This window comes from Schistocerca cancellata, chromosome 11 (assembly GCF_023864275.1).
Source record: "Schistocerca cancellata isolate TAMUIC-IGC-003103 chromosome 11, iqSchCanc2.1, whole genome shotgun sequence".
NCBI classification, from domain to species: Eukaryota; Metazoa; Arthropoda; class Insecta; order Orthoptera; family Acrididae; genus Schistocerca; species Schistocerca cancellata.
The window spans coordinates 103,810,781-103,823,722 of NC_064636.1; the positions used below are offsets into that span (position 1 = coordinate 103,810,781).

Below are 12,942 nucleotides of genomic sequence, written 5' to 3' on the forward strand. Positions count from 1 at the left end.
GCAAATGCATTTCACACACGATTCTGGTGAAGACCTGTTTGGCCTAAAGCTTTGTTTGAGTCTTTTTGTTGTGCCTATCTGCGATTCAGCATCTTCACTGTATGGTGAGTAGCAACTATCCTTTTCATAACATTGTCATTAATCCATCCTGGATTTTCCATTGTTTGATGTTGTCTGAAGTCCTTCTTCCAAAGTAGACACACACACACACACACACACACACACACAGATATATATATATATATATATATATATATATATATATATATATATATATATATATCCGCTCCCTTAGCTGAGCGGTCAGCATGACAGAATGTCAATCGTCAGCGCCCGAGTTCGATCCCAGCTGGGTCGGAGATTTTCTTCGCTCAGGGGCTGGGTGTTGTGTTGTCCTAATCATCATCCTTTCATCCACATCGACACACAAGTCGCCAAAGTGGCGTCAAATCGAAAGACTTGCACCCAGCGAATGGTCTACCCGACGGGAGGCCCTAGTCACACGATATATAGACACGCACACTACTGGCCGTTAAAATTGCTACACCAAGAAGAAATGCAGATGATAAATGGGTATTCATTGGACAAATATATTATACTAGAACTGACATGTGATTACATTTTCACGCAATTTCGGTGCATAGATCCTGAGAAATCAGTATCCAGAACAACTACCTTTGGCCGTAATAACTGCCTTGATACACCTGGTCATTGAGTCAAACAGAACTTGGATGGCGTGTGCAGGTACAGCTGCCCATGCAGCTTAACACGATACCACAGTTCATCAAGAGTAATGAATGGCGTATTGTGACAAGCCAGTTACTCGGCCACCATTGACCAGACGTTTTCAATTGGTGAGAGATCTGGAGAATGTGCTGGCCAGGACAGCAGTCAAACATTTTCTGTATCCCGAAAGGCCCATAAAGGACCTGCAACATGCGGTCGTGAATTATCCTGCTGAAATGTAGGGTTTCGCACGGATCAAGTGAAGGGTAGAGCCACTGGTCGTAACACATCTGAAATGTAAAGTCCACTCTTCAAAGTGCGAACAAGAGGTGACCGAGACGTGTAACCGATGGCACCCCATACCATCACGCCAGGTGATACACCAGTATGGCGATGATGAATATACACTTCCAATGTGTGTTCACCACGATGTCGCCAAACACAGATGCGACGATTGTGATGGTGTAAACAGAACCTGGATTCATCCGAAAAATGACGTTTTGCCATTCGTGCTTCCAGGTTCGTCGTCGAGTACACCACCGTAGGCGCTCCTGTCTGTGATGCAGCGTCAAGGGTAACCAAAGCCACAGTCTCCGAGCTGACAGTCCATGCTGCTGCAAACGTCGTCGAACTGTTCGTGCAGATGGTTGTTGTCTTGCAAACGTCCCCATCTGTTGACTCAGGGATCGAGACATGGCTGCACGATCCGTTACAGCCAGGTGGATAAGATGCCTGTCATCTTGACTGCTAGTGATACGAGGCCGTTGGGATCCAGCACGGCGTTCCGTATTACCCTACTGTACCCACCGATTCCATATTCTGCTAACAGTAATTGGATCTCGACCAAAGCGAGCAGCAATGTTGCGATACGATAAACCGCAATCGTGATAGGCTACAATCGAACCTTTAACAAAATCGGAAACATGATGGTACGCATTTCTCCTCCTTACACGAGGCATCACAACAACGATTCACCAGGCAACGCCGGTCAACTGCTGTTCGTGTATGAGAAATTGGTTGGAAACTTTCCTCTTGTCAACACGTTGTAGGAGTCACCACCGTCGCCAGCCTTGTGTGAATGCTCTGAAAAGCTAATCATTTGCATATCACAGCATCTTCTTCCTGTCGGTTAAATTTCGTGTCTGTAGCACGTCATCTTCTTGGTGTAGCAGTTTTAATGCCCAGTAGTGTATATAGTATATACACACATTCAAATTCACCAAATACAACTCAGACACACGTGTCCACTATCTCATTGGCCAGAGACAGTGGTCATGATTTGTGTGTGTGTGTGTGTGTGTGTGTGTGTGTGTGTGTTTTACCTACATCAGAAGGAAGTCTTTTGGCCAAAAGCTTATTTGTTTGTTGTGCCCGTCTGTGACTCAGCGTCTCCACTGTGTGGAGAGAAGCAATCTATCCTTTGTCGTTATTCCGTACTGGATTTGCAATCGTGTGATTTAAACAGTTTACTTATTTTTTTTCCACTTGTCTCATTTTCGTTTGTTTGCCCCTTACAGTTACAGCAAAGTAAATTATTTGTCGATAAGTGTGGCGGGTCAGATTTTTTTCTCGAGTGCCATTTACAAAAACAGATGCAGTTTTCTCAAATCGTCACCAGTAAAGTAGTAAGCAGACCGCATTACGTGTCGAAGCTGGGAGGGAGGTCCGAGACGTGACGTTACAGTGCGACGCGCCCTCCGTCCGCAGGTGGGAGCGATGTCGGACCAGCAGGCGGGGATCCACGGCGCACTCGGCCTCGGCGCACCTCTGACCCCCGCGGGGATCCAGGCGGCCGACGGCGTGCTGTCGCAGGTGTCCGACGGGCAGGTGAAGCAGGAGCCGTACGAGACGATGGAGGTGGTGGCGAGCAGCCCCGGGCCGGGGTCGGCAGTGCACCACCTGCACCAGCTGCAGCACCAGCACCAGCACCAGCTGCAACAGCAGCACCACCACCAGCACCAGCACCTGGTAGGAGCACCGCACGGCCACCTCTACTCGGCAAGCTTGAGACCGACAGTCGGAATGACAGTGTGTGTCGGAAACCTTTTACTGCTGCTTTGACATTAAGATACACTGAGGTGACAATCCACGGGATAGTGAGAAGGTCTGAAACTAAACCCCAAGAAATCCCAGGTCATACTTATATCTCATCCAAAGTTAATCAGTCGGTACTTTCGCGAAACAGTCCCTCAAATACTCCTCAGTGGTACCCGACTACCATACCAAAAAACAGTAAAAGACCTTGGAATAATCTTGGATGAACACCTAAACTGGGAAGAACAAACAGTCACAGCTTGCCGGAAATCGCTCTCCTCCCTACATGCAATTCAAAAATTTAGAAAAATATTTCCAGCCCATGTTAAACAAAAATTAGTCCAAACACTAGTCTTGCCTAATCTTTACTACTGTGATGTAGTTCAACACGGCACAAATAGTGAAAATTCGAGATGCCTCGAGCTAGTGATGAATGCTTGCGTTAGATACGTATGCAATATACGGTTGTATGATCGTATCAGTCCTTCGTACTCCCAGCTAGGTTGGATACGCCCACATAAGGCACGCGATCTCCACACGGTGTGCTTACTTCATCGATTTCTTAGCCACTGGTGCCCCCAATACTTATCTTCTCACATTAAACACCTATCGTCATTCCACAACCGCAATACCAGATTGGATACGTCTAGCATCTTGGCTGTACCTTTACATAACACAAAATCTTTCTCTGTGTCATTCTCCATCTCAGCCATACGACTATGGAACGCGCTCCCCTGTGATCTGCATCTTATCCAGAACCACTTAACATTCAAGAGGGAACTCGAGACTTACATATTAGGGACGGTATAGCCACCACTGTCGTGCCCCTCTCATCTTTTTCTTTCTCCTCTCCATCATAGCTTCGAATTTTGCCATTCTATTTCTCTTCCTCTAACCTATCTACCTCTTCTATATCTCTTTCACCCCATTCTATCGTCTTATGTCTCTGCTTGGTGAGAATAACTCACAAGCTGCAAGAATATAACGAGAAAATTCCCAACTAGCAATAGGACTGACATTCATAAAAGAAAAAATATGTTTACTTTCCTATACATAATCATTACTATTATTATTATTCTTGATTATTATAATTATTTTTTGATTGTTATAATTATCATTGTACTACTTTTATAATCTCTAATTTTTTTTCTGTAACATTAATACTGTATAACATGTTATATGTCCTTAATGTTCTGTAGAAACTGAAATTTGTTGAATCTGAGTATGCCTGGTTAGGTGTAAGAGAGGGCCTGAAGGCCCTAATCTTGCCAGGTAAAATAAATGCATAAATAAATAAATGAATATATGGATGGCAGTAGTATCGTGTATATGTGCTGTAAAAGGGCAGTGCATTGAAGCAGCTGTCATTTGTACTCGGGTGATTCGAGTGTAAAAGCCGCACGACGAGAACTGACGGCCTTCAGATGTGCACCAGTAGTTATAGCTAGACACGTGGGATATTCTGTTTTGGAAATCGTTAGATAATTTAATATTCCGAGGTCCACAGTTTCGAGAGTGTGCCGAGAATACCAAGTTTCAGGCCTTACCCCTCACCGCAGACAACGCAGTGACCGACGACCTTCACTTGACGACCGAGAGCACCAGTGTTTGCGCAGAGTTGTCAGTGCTACTGTACGAACAACACTGTTTGAAGTAATCACAGAAATCAGTGTAGGATAAAAGTATTGGCTGAAAATGACTTAAAAGCTAGTGTTGCCTTCCATCAGTAATGCTGGAATTCAGTACGGTGTTGGCCCAGCCTTAGCCATGATGACAGCTTGCACTCTCACAGACATACGTTCAGTCAGGTGCTAGAAGATTTTGGGGAATGGCAGCCCATTCTTCACGGAGTGCTACACTGGGGAGAAGTATCGATGTCCGTCAGTGAGGCCTCGCACGAAGTCGGCGTTTCAAAACATCCCGAAGGTGTTCTGTAGGATTCAGATCAGGCCTCTGTGCAGGCCAGTCCATTACAGGGATGTTATTGTCATGTAACCACTCTGCCACAAGCGGTGAACAGGTGCTCGATCGTGTTGAAAGATGCAGTTGCCATCCCCAAATTCCTCTTCAACAGTGGGAGGCAAGAAGGTGGTTAAAACATCAATGTAGGCCTGTACTGTGATTGTGCCATGCGAAACAACAAGGGGTGCGAGCCCCCTCAACGAAAAACACGACCACACCGTAACACCACAGCCTCCAAATTTTACTGTTGGCACTACACACACTGGCAGATGACGTTCACCGGGCATTCGCCATACCCACACCCTGCCATCAGATTGCCACATTGTGTACCGTGATTTGTCACTCCACACAATGTTTTTCCACTATTCAGTCGTCCCATGTTTACACTCCTCACACCAAGTGAGGCATCGTATGGCATTTACTGGCAAGATGTGTGGCTTATGAGCAGCCACATGACCATGAAATCCAAGTTTTCTCACCTCCCACTTAACTGTCATAGTACTTGCAGTAGATGCTAATGCAGTTTAGAATTCACGTTTGATGACCTTACACCTATTTTCAATGGCCTCTTTTATTGCGCAATCCCAGGAGGCAGATGACTGCCTATCAATCTCGGTTTTGTTGTAATTTATATTGCGGCCAATTTTTATATTGACGTCGGCCACGGCCAGTTTGGCGGTCCTCGCATAATTCAGTGTGGCATCTGCATTCACGGCACTTCTGTTCTTCCGTGCATACAGTTTCCCCAGTGTACGCCTTTCCATGCTGGCAGGGGATTTGCTAGACCCCCAGTTTGCAGAGGCCTAGATTGTTCTTTGCTGAACCTAATAATGTGAAGGTCTTAGGGGATTGGTGAAATTCACATTTGAGACTGAGCTTTCCTTCTTGTGGGACAAAAGTCCTATAGAATTTTTTGAAAGAAATTTTTGCCATTTCACTGTCAGTCGTTCATTTATTTTACAAATCGTGAATGGGTTTCGTAGCCATTTTCAGCCACATGTTGAAATGTTATACTAAACTAGACTCCGCCCGTACAGGCCAACTGCCGTGTTATCCTCAGCCCACAGGCGTCACTGGATGCGGATGTGGAGGGGCGTGTGGTCAGCACACCGCTCTCCCAGTCGTATGTCAGTTTACCAGACCGGAGCCACTACTTCTCAATCGAGTAGTTCCTCAGTTTGCCTCACAATGGCTGAGTGCGGCCCACTTGCCGACAGCACTCGGCAAACCGCATGCTCGCCCATCCGAGTGCTAGCCCAGCCCGACATCGCTTAACTTCGGTGATCTGAAATAAACCGGTGTTAGACCGTTGGCGATGTTAAAATATGTAAGACATTTTAACATTTCAGCATGCACGTGAGAACGGCTACGAAGCCAAAGTCGTGATTGTCTAAAATAAATGAACTATTAAGAGTGGAGGAAGTTACTTAAAAAAAATTTGACTTTGTATTGCTCCAAGGTTCTGTCGACTCTGCTGCGAGTATTGCTGTCAAATCAAATGCGTACTAGTGATTTGTGCCCTTCTTACCTGTTCCTTTCGATTGTTGTCACCGAGTGCTTTACCTCAATTGGAAAGCTGTCTCGGTCGCAGGGAGAAGCTGCTACTGAGACGTAGAGCTGCTTCCGCAGCTGCCGGTAACGCCTGTACCTGTCAAGGTTTCCCGTTACCTGCAATCTGGCATTTATGGTGCACGTGAGCCAGCTCGCTGAGTGTGTTTGGCCCATTGCTTGCCGTTACCGTATTTAGTCGAATCTAAGCTGCACTCGAACCTAAGCCGCACCTGAAATTTGAGAATCGAAATTCAAGGGGATAGAAAAGTCTTAGGCCGCACCTTCAAATCGAAACAAAGTTTGTCCATTGTAACATGAGACACAATTTAGGTCGAATGGATGAAGATACGGCTACAGTAGTTTGGTTCGAGTTGTAATCTTAACAGTTAAGCTTTACCAAGAAGCCATTGCTATGTGTCACGCACTCCGTCCGTGTTTACACGGGTACCCTTCCTTTTTTTAGGTGCTTCATCTGGTTTGAATCGATTGCTTGTTTTGCTTTGATCTGATAAGTGCCGTTCTCTTTGTTATAGGTGTTTACATCACACTAAGCTGAAAATGCATTATTGTACTGTGTCACGCATTGTTTGTCGCATTCTGATAATGAGTGTTTACGACCTGTCGCCGCTCGCGTCTGGCTTGCTTTTGTGTGCGCTAACACGGCTTACAATAAAAAAAGAGAGGAATTGTCTCATAAGCGAAATAATGGCAAGAGACTGCTATTTGTTGTTACTTACACTGCTACTTTCTTTGATAATGATCAACAAGAATCAAATAATAGACTGAGGATGATAGATGATGTTCTGAACGAGAGTTTAGCAAAAATTTTTCTCCGTTTCAAAATCTTTGCACACGCCTCTTTAGTACATTACATTCTACACAGAAAGTAGCGTCATCTTAAATTTAAAAATCTAGTCAGTTGCTGTGCTTCGTTTCTGACTGTATCACTATTAGGCATAAGAATAATACGAATATAAACGTGACACGATATGTGTATTCTTCTGTGTTTGCTGTTGTCTCACTCTAGTTTCGTAGTTTATTATTCAGACAGGATTTAAATGAGATAGCAGCAAACACGGAAGAATACATGGCATAATAGATACATTCTTCTATCTTGTCTTTTGATTTATTTACTGACAGAGAAGTTTTGGCGCCAGTATTTATCTTTGTGCATGCAAAACATGCCTGTGTAGCAGTACATATAATCGACGGCAGAAGTTAGTTGTGGCAGCACTTACCAACATTTTTCAGAACTTCCACTTACTTTGCCCTCGATTCTAAGCCACAGGCGTTTCTTTGGATTACAATAACCGGAAAAAAATGCGGCTTAGATTCGAGTAAATACGGTATTGGCAGCTGAAACGGCGGAACTGTACAGGTCTCCTCAAGTTTTGTGTCAGAGGGATGCTTTGCTACAGAGAGAGTTTTGCTGGTCTTTTGCTTGATAGTAACTGACTGAACCACTAAAACTGGGGCACGTTTAAGTTGTGTTGAGCTGCCAACGTATCTGCACGTTCTGCCACTGCGAAATTAGTACGGTGACTCAGCTGCACGTATGCTTGTGCTCCGCAATGTGTGTGCCCCCTCTCACTGGTGTAGACAACTGCAAAATCACAGATTAGCTCGTGTGCTCCTGACATTTGGGACTTGTCTCTGCAATCCGGAAAGTCTCTTATTCAGCATAGAACTTTGCCCACATTACCACTAACACCTCGTTGTACATTTAACAGCTAATTTTCCGTGGCAGTTCTTCCTGTGCATCACAAAGTCGAAAAGAAGTTTACTGAAATAGTCTGCATCTGCAGAAGCGTATGCTATTATGTGCACAATTCAATATTACTTTTTTTAAATACATGTTTAATTACAATATTCTTTTTTCCTCTAACAAATGAATGAATACTGTCAATAAGATGTGCAATACTCATGTATGTCCTATATAGAGAAATGTGTATTTCTGTGATGGGTGTTGTCACCAGAAACAGAACTCCAGTTTACCAGTCAATTTTTCTCTTGTATCACACCAAAATGTATGTTTGCTTTTCAGTATAAATTTCCTAAAATTTAACTACTTACTGGTTAGTTATGTTTACATCTAACATACAACTTATAAACAGTGGTTTGCTTTATGTTTAACATGTTAGTTTAAAGCTAAATTATTTTTTTTTTCTTTCTTTTCCCCAGTTTCTGATGGAGAGTGAAGTAAGTTTGATAATTTTAGAATCAAACAATTCTGTTATTGAAATAAAAAAACACACATTGTGTATTTTTAGTGTTTCTGTCTAGCACATTTTTATTGCAGATAGAACAATAAAATAGGACAAAGTATTCTGCTTTCAGTAAAAATCTTTTAAAGACCTTGGGAATTACCTTAAATGCATTGTTTTTCCTTTTAATATTTAGTGCTGGAATAAAAATCAGAAGTGTTGTTCTGTTACAGTGAAATGAGTATGTAGTACTTATTTTAAAAGAAGGAACCTGACCATAACTGTGATCACTAGATTTAGATTCATTTGTAATGGTCTTACCAAGAGCCAAAGGAAGGGCAGCTACTACTAACTTCTGAGAAGCGGGGGGGAGGGGGGGGGGGTGTTCATAAAACGAAATGTTGCTCGAGTAGACAGATTTCATTTTTACCAGCCCCACCGACACGTTTTGTCACCTTTCGCCCGCAGGGAGGCAGCTCCGCAGCCGGAGGCTCGCTGCAGTCCGCAACGGGCCCGGGCTCTGTCGGTGACAGCTCCAACAGCCAGAGCTCGAACGACGTGACCGGCACCGGCATCTCGGGTGGCACCAAGCGGGAGGTGGGCGGGGAGGACGCCGACGGTGGAGGCCCGGGAGCGGAAGACGAGCTGGCGGGGGCGGGTCCGGGCGGGCGGTCGGCCGGGCAACCGCTCTGCGACTTCCTCACCCAGCTCGAGGACTACACACCCACGGTGAGTGTTGCTCTGTGTTGTCTTATTAACGCAGACCGCAAATCGTCATTCAGTTGCTCCCGGTGCATATTGTAACAAAATAATTCGCAAGTCAATGTCTGACTGTCAGTGTCGGAAGGGCTCAGTATTTCGGTGACCGATCCTGTCACCGTCATCGGGAACAGTGACGAACTTGTGGTGTTGCATCTCTTTTTGTGTGTAATCGAACAGTGGAAAATCCGGGATGGAATAATGACAGTATTAGGAAAGAAATAGATTACTACTCACTGTATAGCAGAGATGCTGAGTCACAGAAAGGCACAACAGAAAGACTGTTAAATATCGGCCAAAACCATTCGTGTGAATTAGACAACCCCCCCCCCCCCCCCCCCACACACACACACCTGTAAACACAACTCAGTCTTTTCATTGTGCCTATCTGTGAGTCAGCATCTCCACAATATCCATCCTTTGCATAATATAATATATGTAATATACAGGGCGTTACAAAAAGGTATGGCCAAACTTTCAGGAAACATTCCTCACACACAAATAAAGAAAATATGTTATGTGGACATGTGTCCGGAAACGCTTACTTTCCATGTTAGAGCTCATTTTATTACTTCTCTTCATATCACATTAATCATGGAGTGGGAACACACAGCAACAGATTGTACCAGCGTGACTTCAAACACTTTGTTACAGGAAGAAATGTTCAAAATGTCCTCCGTTAGCGAGGATATGTGCATCCACCCTCCGTTGCACGGAATCCCTGATGCGCTGATGCAGGCATGGAGAATGGCGTAATGTATCACAGTCGTCCACAATACGAGCACCAAAGAGTCTCTACATTTGGTACCGGGGTTGCGTAGACGAGAGCTTTCAAATGCCCCCATAAATGAAAGTCAAGAGGGTTGAGGTCAGGAGAGTGTGTAGGCCACGGAATTGGTCCGCCACTACCAATCCGTCGGTCACCGAATCTGTTGTTGAGAAGCGTACGAACAGTTCGACTGAAATGTGCAGGAGCTCCATCGTGCACAAACCACGTGTTGTGTCGTACTTGTAAAGGCACATGTTCTAGCAGCACAGGTAGAGTATCCCGTATGAAATCGTGATAATGTGCTCCATTGAGCGTAGGTGGAAGAACAAACTAAAATGAGCTCTAACATGGAAATTAAGCGTTTCCGGACACATGTCCACATAACATCTTTTTCTTTATTTGTGTGTGAGCGATGTTTCCTAAAAGTTTGGCCGTACCTTTTTGCAACACCCTGTATATATAATATTATCAATAACATCTTTGCCTCTGTACTTCTGCCTCGACTGACATCTCTGCCCAACCTCTTTGCCTTTACATATGTCTGCTTGTATCTGTATATGTGCGGATGGATATGTGTGTGTGTGTGTGTGTGCGCGAGTGTACACCTGTCCTTTTTTCCCCCTAAGGTAAGTCTTTCCGCTCCCGGGATTGGAATGACTCCTTACCCTCTCCCTTAAAACCCACTACCCTCTCCCTTAAAACCCACATTCTTTCGTCTTTCCCTCTCCTTCCCTCTTTCCTGATGAAGCAACCATTGGTTGCGAAAGCTTGAAATTTGTGTATGTGTTTGTGTGTTTTTTATTGTCTCTATCGACATACCAATGCTTTCGTTTGGTAAGTTACAGCATCTTTGTTTTTAGATATAATTTTCCCACATGGAATGTTTCCCTCTATTATATAATATTATCGGTATTATCTACTCGTGTGAAATTCTGTTTCTTTTTTAATGGCAGCACACTCATACTTTGCGTTCTTTTATTCTTGTATGTCTTCCGATTTGTTAATGCAGCCCACCCTGACTTTGCTCCCAACAGTGTAACTTATTATTGTAGTGAGAAGTCCATGAAGAGCTGTATCTCTAACCAACTTTATTAATGCACAACCAATTTCATGACTTGTAGCCACATCATCCGGCGCATATAAAAATTAAAACACGATAAACAAATAGTGGAGAATATAGAAGGCCCAACCTTCACCGTGCCTGTAAGGCAGATAGTCGACGAGTAAACAGCTGGGCAGCAGAAAACTTTGTACGCTACGTAACGAGGACGCGCCAGCAAGTCGATGTGACACGGAGCCAACCAGGTGAGCGTCGGCAACCACTGGCCACACTGTCGATTGGAGCTAGATGGTGGAGGTCTTTGCTTCACCGCCTCACTCCACGAGAGCAGCAAAGCCAGTAGTTTCTGCGGTTCACCTGGATGGCTCCGTGTCCTGCCATCTTGCTGCCGCATCCTCGTTACGTAGTGCGCGAAGTTTATTCATTGACTATCTACCCTGAAGATGTGGTGAAGGTTGTCCACTATTTGTATACCGTGTTTTAATTTTTATATGTACCTGGTGATGTGGCTACAAGCCACGAAAAAAGTAGTGCCTTAATGAAATAGGTTCAAGGTATGGCTGTTTGCAGAGTTCTTCCTAAAAAATGTGCTACCACAGTTGCAGATGCCTCAACCGTAGAGTTATTTGTAAATTATGTATTGGACGTATTCCAATCTCTGCGTTTCCCTGCAGTTGTTAACTCTCTACAGTTGCCTCCAATACAGTGGAAGCTATTCCTCAGTATCTTGACATGCATTCTTCATTCTGTCCTGTTCTCCTGTCAGTGTTTTTCACATATTTTTATTCTCAGCATTGGAAAGTGCTATTCAGAGACAAACAGGTTGGCACAGCTGAGTAAGTTGCGGCAGGCTGCATCAAACCAGACATGTGATTGAAGGAGAAATAGTGAGAATAGCAGGGTACAGATTCTGAGTTTGTTGTCATTAAAAAAAGAGACATAATGGGAAACAGCACTGTATGTGAGTATATAATACCAATTATATATAGAAAGCAAAACAACACTGCAACTTCAACAACAACCGTCATTCCTTATCAAGTGGATGTTTCACGGCCGGTTGTGAACTGTACTCTGTGTGCAATATGTCATCCTGAAGCGTGTCTGTCAGTTTTACCTCATACTCAATTTCCAGTCATGTTCTGTCGGGTTTGTAGTTGATGGTGACCTCAATTTACCCTCGATGTGTTGACGAAAATACATATTTAAATCCGGAGGTATGCATAAAACATCATCTGAAAGTGTGCTAAATGCATTCTCTGAAAGTTATTTTGAGCAGTTTGTTTCTGAGCCCATTTGAGTAGTAAATGGTTGTGAAAACACACCTGAACTCTTAGCAACAAATAATCCTGAGCTAATAACAGTGTCAAAATGGTTACAGAGATTAGTGAACACAGGGCTGTTGTAGCGAGATTGAACACTGTAACTCCCAAATCCTCCAAAAATAAACAAAAAATATATCTCTTCAAAAAAGCAGATTTAAATTCGGTTGATGCCTTCGTGAGGGACAATCTCCATTCTTTCCAAATTAACAGCGTAAGTGTAGACCAGATGCGGCTTGAATTCATTGACAGCAATGTAGAGATTTATACCAAATAAATTAACAAATGGCGGAGCTGATCCCCTGTGGTACACACAATGTGACAGAACACTGTTGCAGAAACAACAACAAAAAGTGCCAAATTTAAACAAATGCAAAACCCCGAAGATTGGTGATCTTTTACAGGAGCTTGAACTTTGGCATAGACGTCAGTGCGAGATGTTTATATCAGTTTCCACGATGAAACTTTGTCTCGAAACCTGGCAGAAAATCCAGAGAGATTGTGCACATTTGTAAAGTATGCTAGCGGCAAGACACAATCAATGACAATGCTGCTAAA

General features: G+C 43.9%; 1 protein-coding gene across 3 annotated transcripts in view; it reads left to right on the forward strand.

Annotated features, from left to right (window-relative positions):
- The window catches only part of LOC126108965 (transcription initiation factor TFIID subunit 10-like), a 104,923-nt gene that overhangs the window by 55,649 nt on the left and 36,332 nt on the right, over positions 1 to 12,942 (forward strand). For all 3 annotated transcript variants that reach the window (XM_049914358.1, XM_049914360.1, XM_049914359.1), the window contains exons 2-3: positions 2,434 to 2,694; positions 8,946 to 9,206. In XM_049914358.1, coding sequence (XP_049770315.1) covers positions 2,443 to 2,694; positions 8,946 to 9,206 — 513 coding nt within the window. In that variant the 5' untranslated portion in view covers positions 2,434 to 2,442. The remainder of the gene's footprint in view (positions 1 to 2,433; positions 2,695 to 8,945; positions 9,207 to 12,942) is intronic.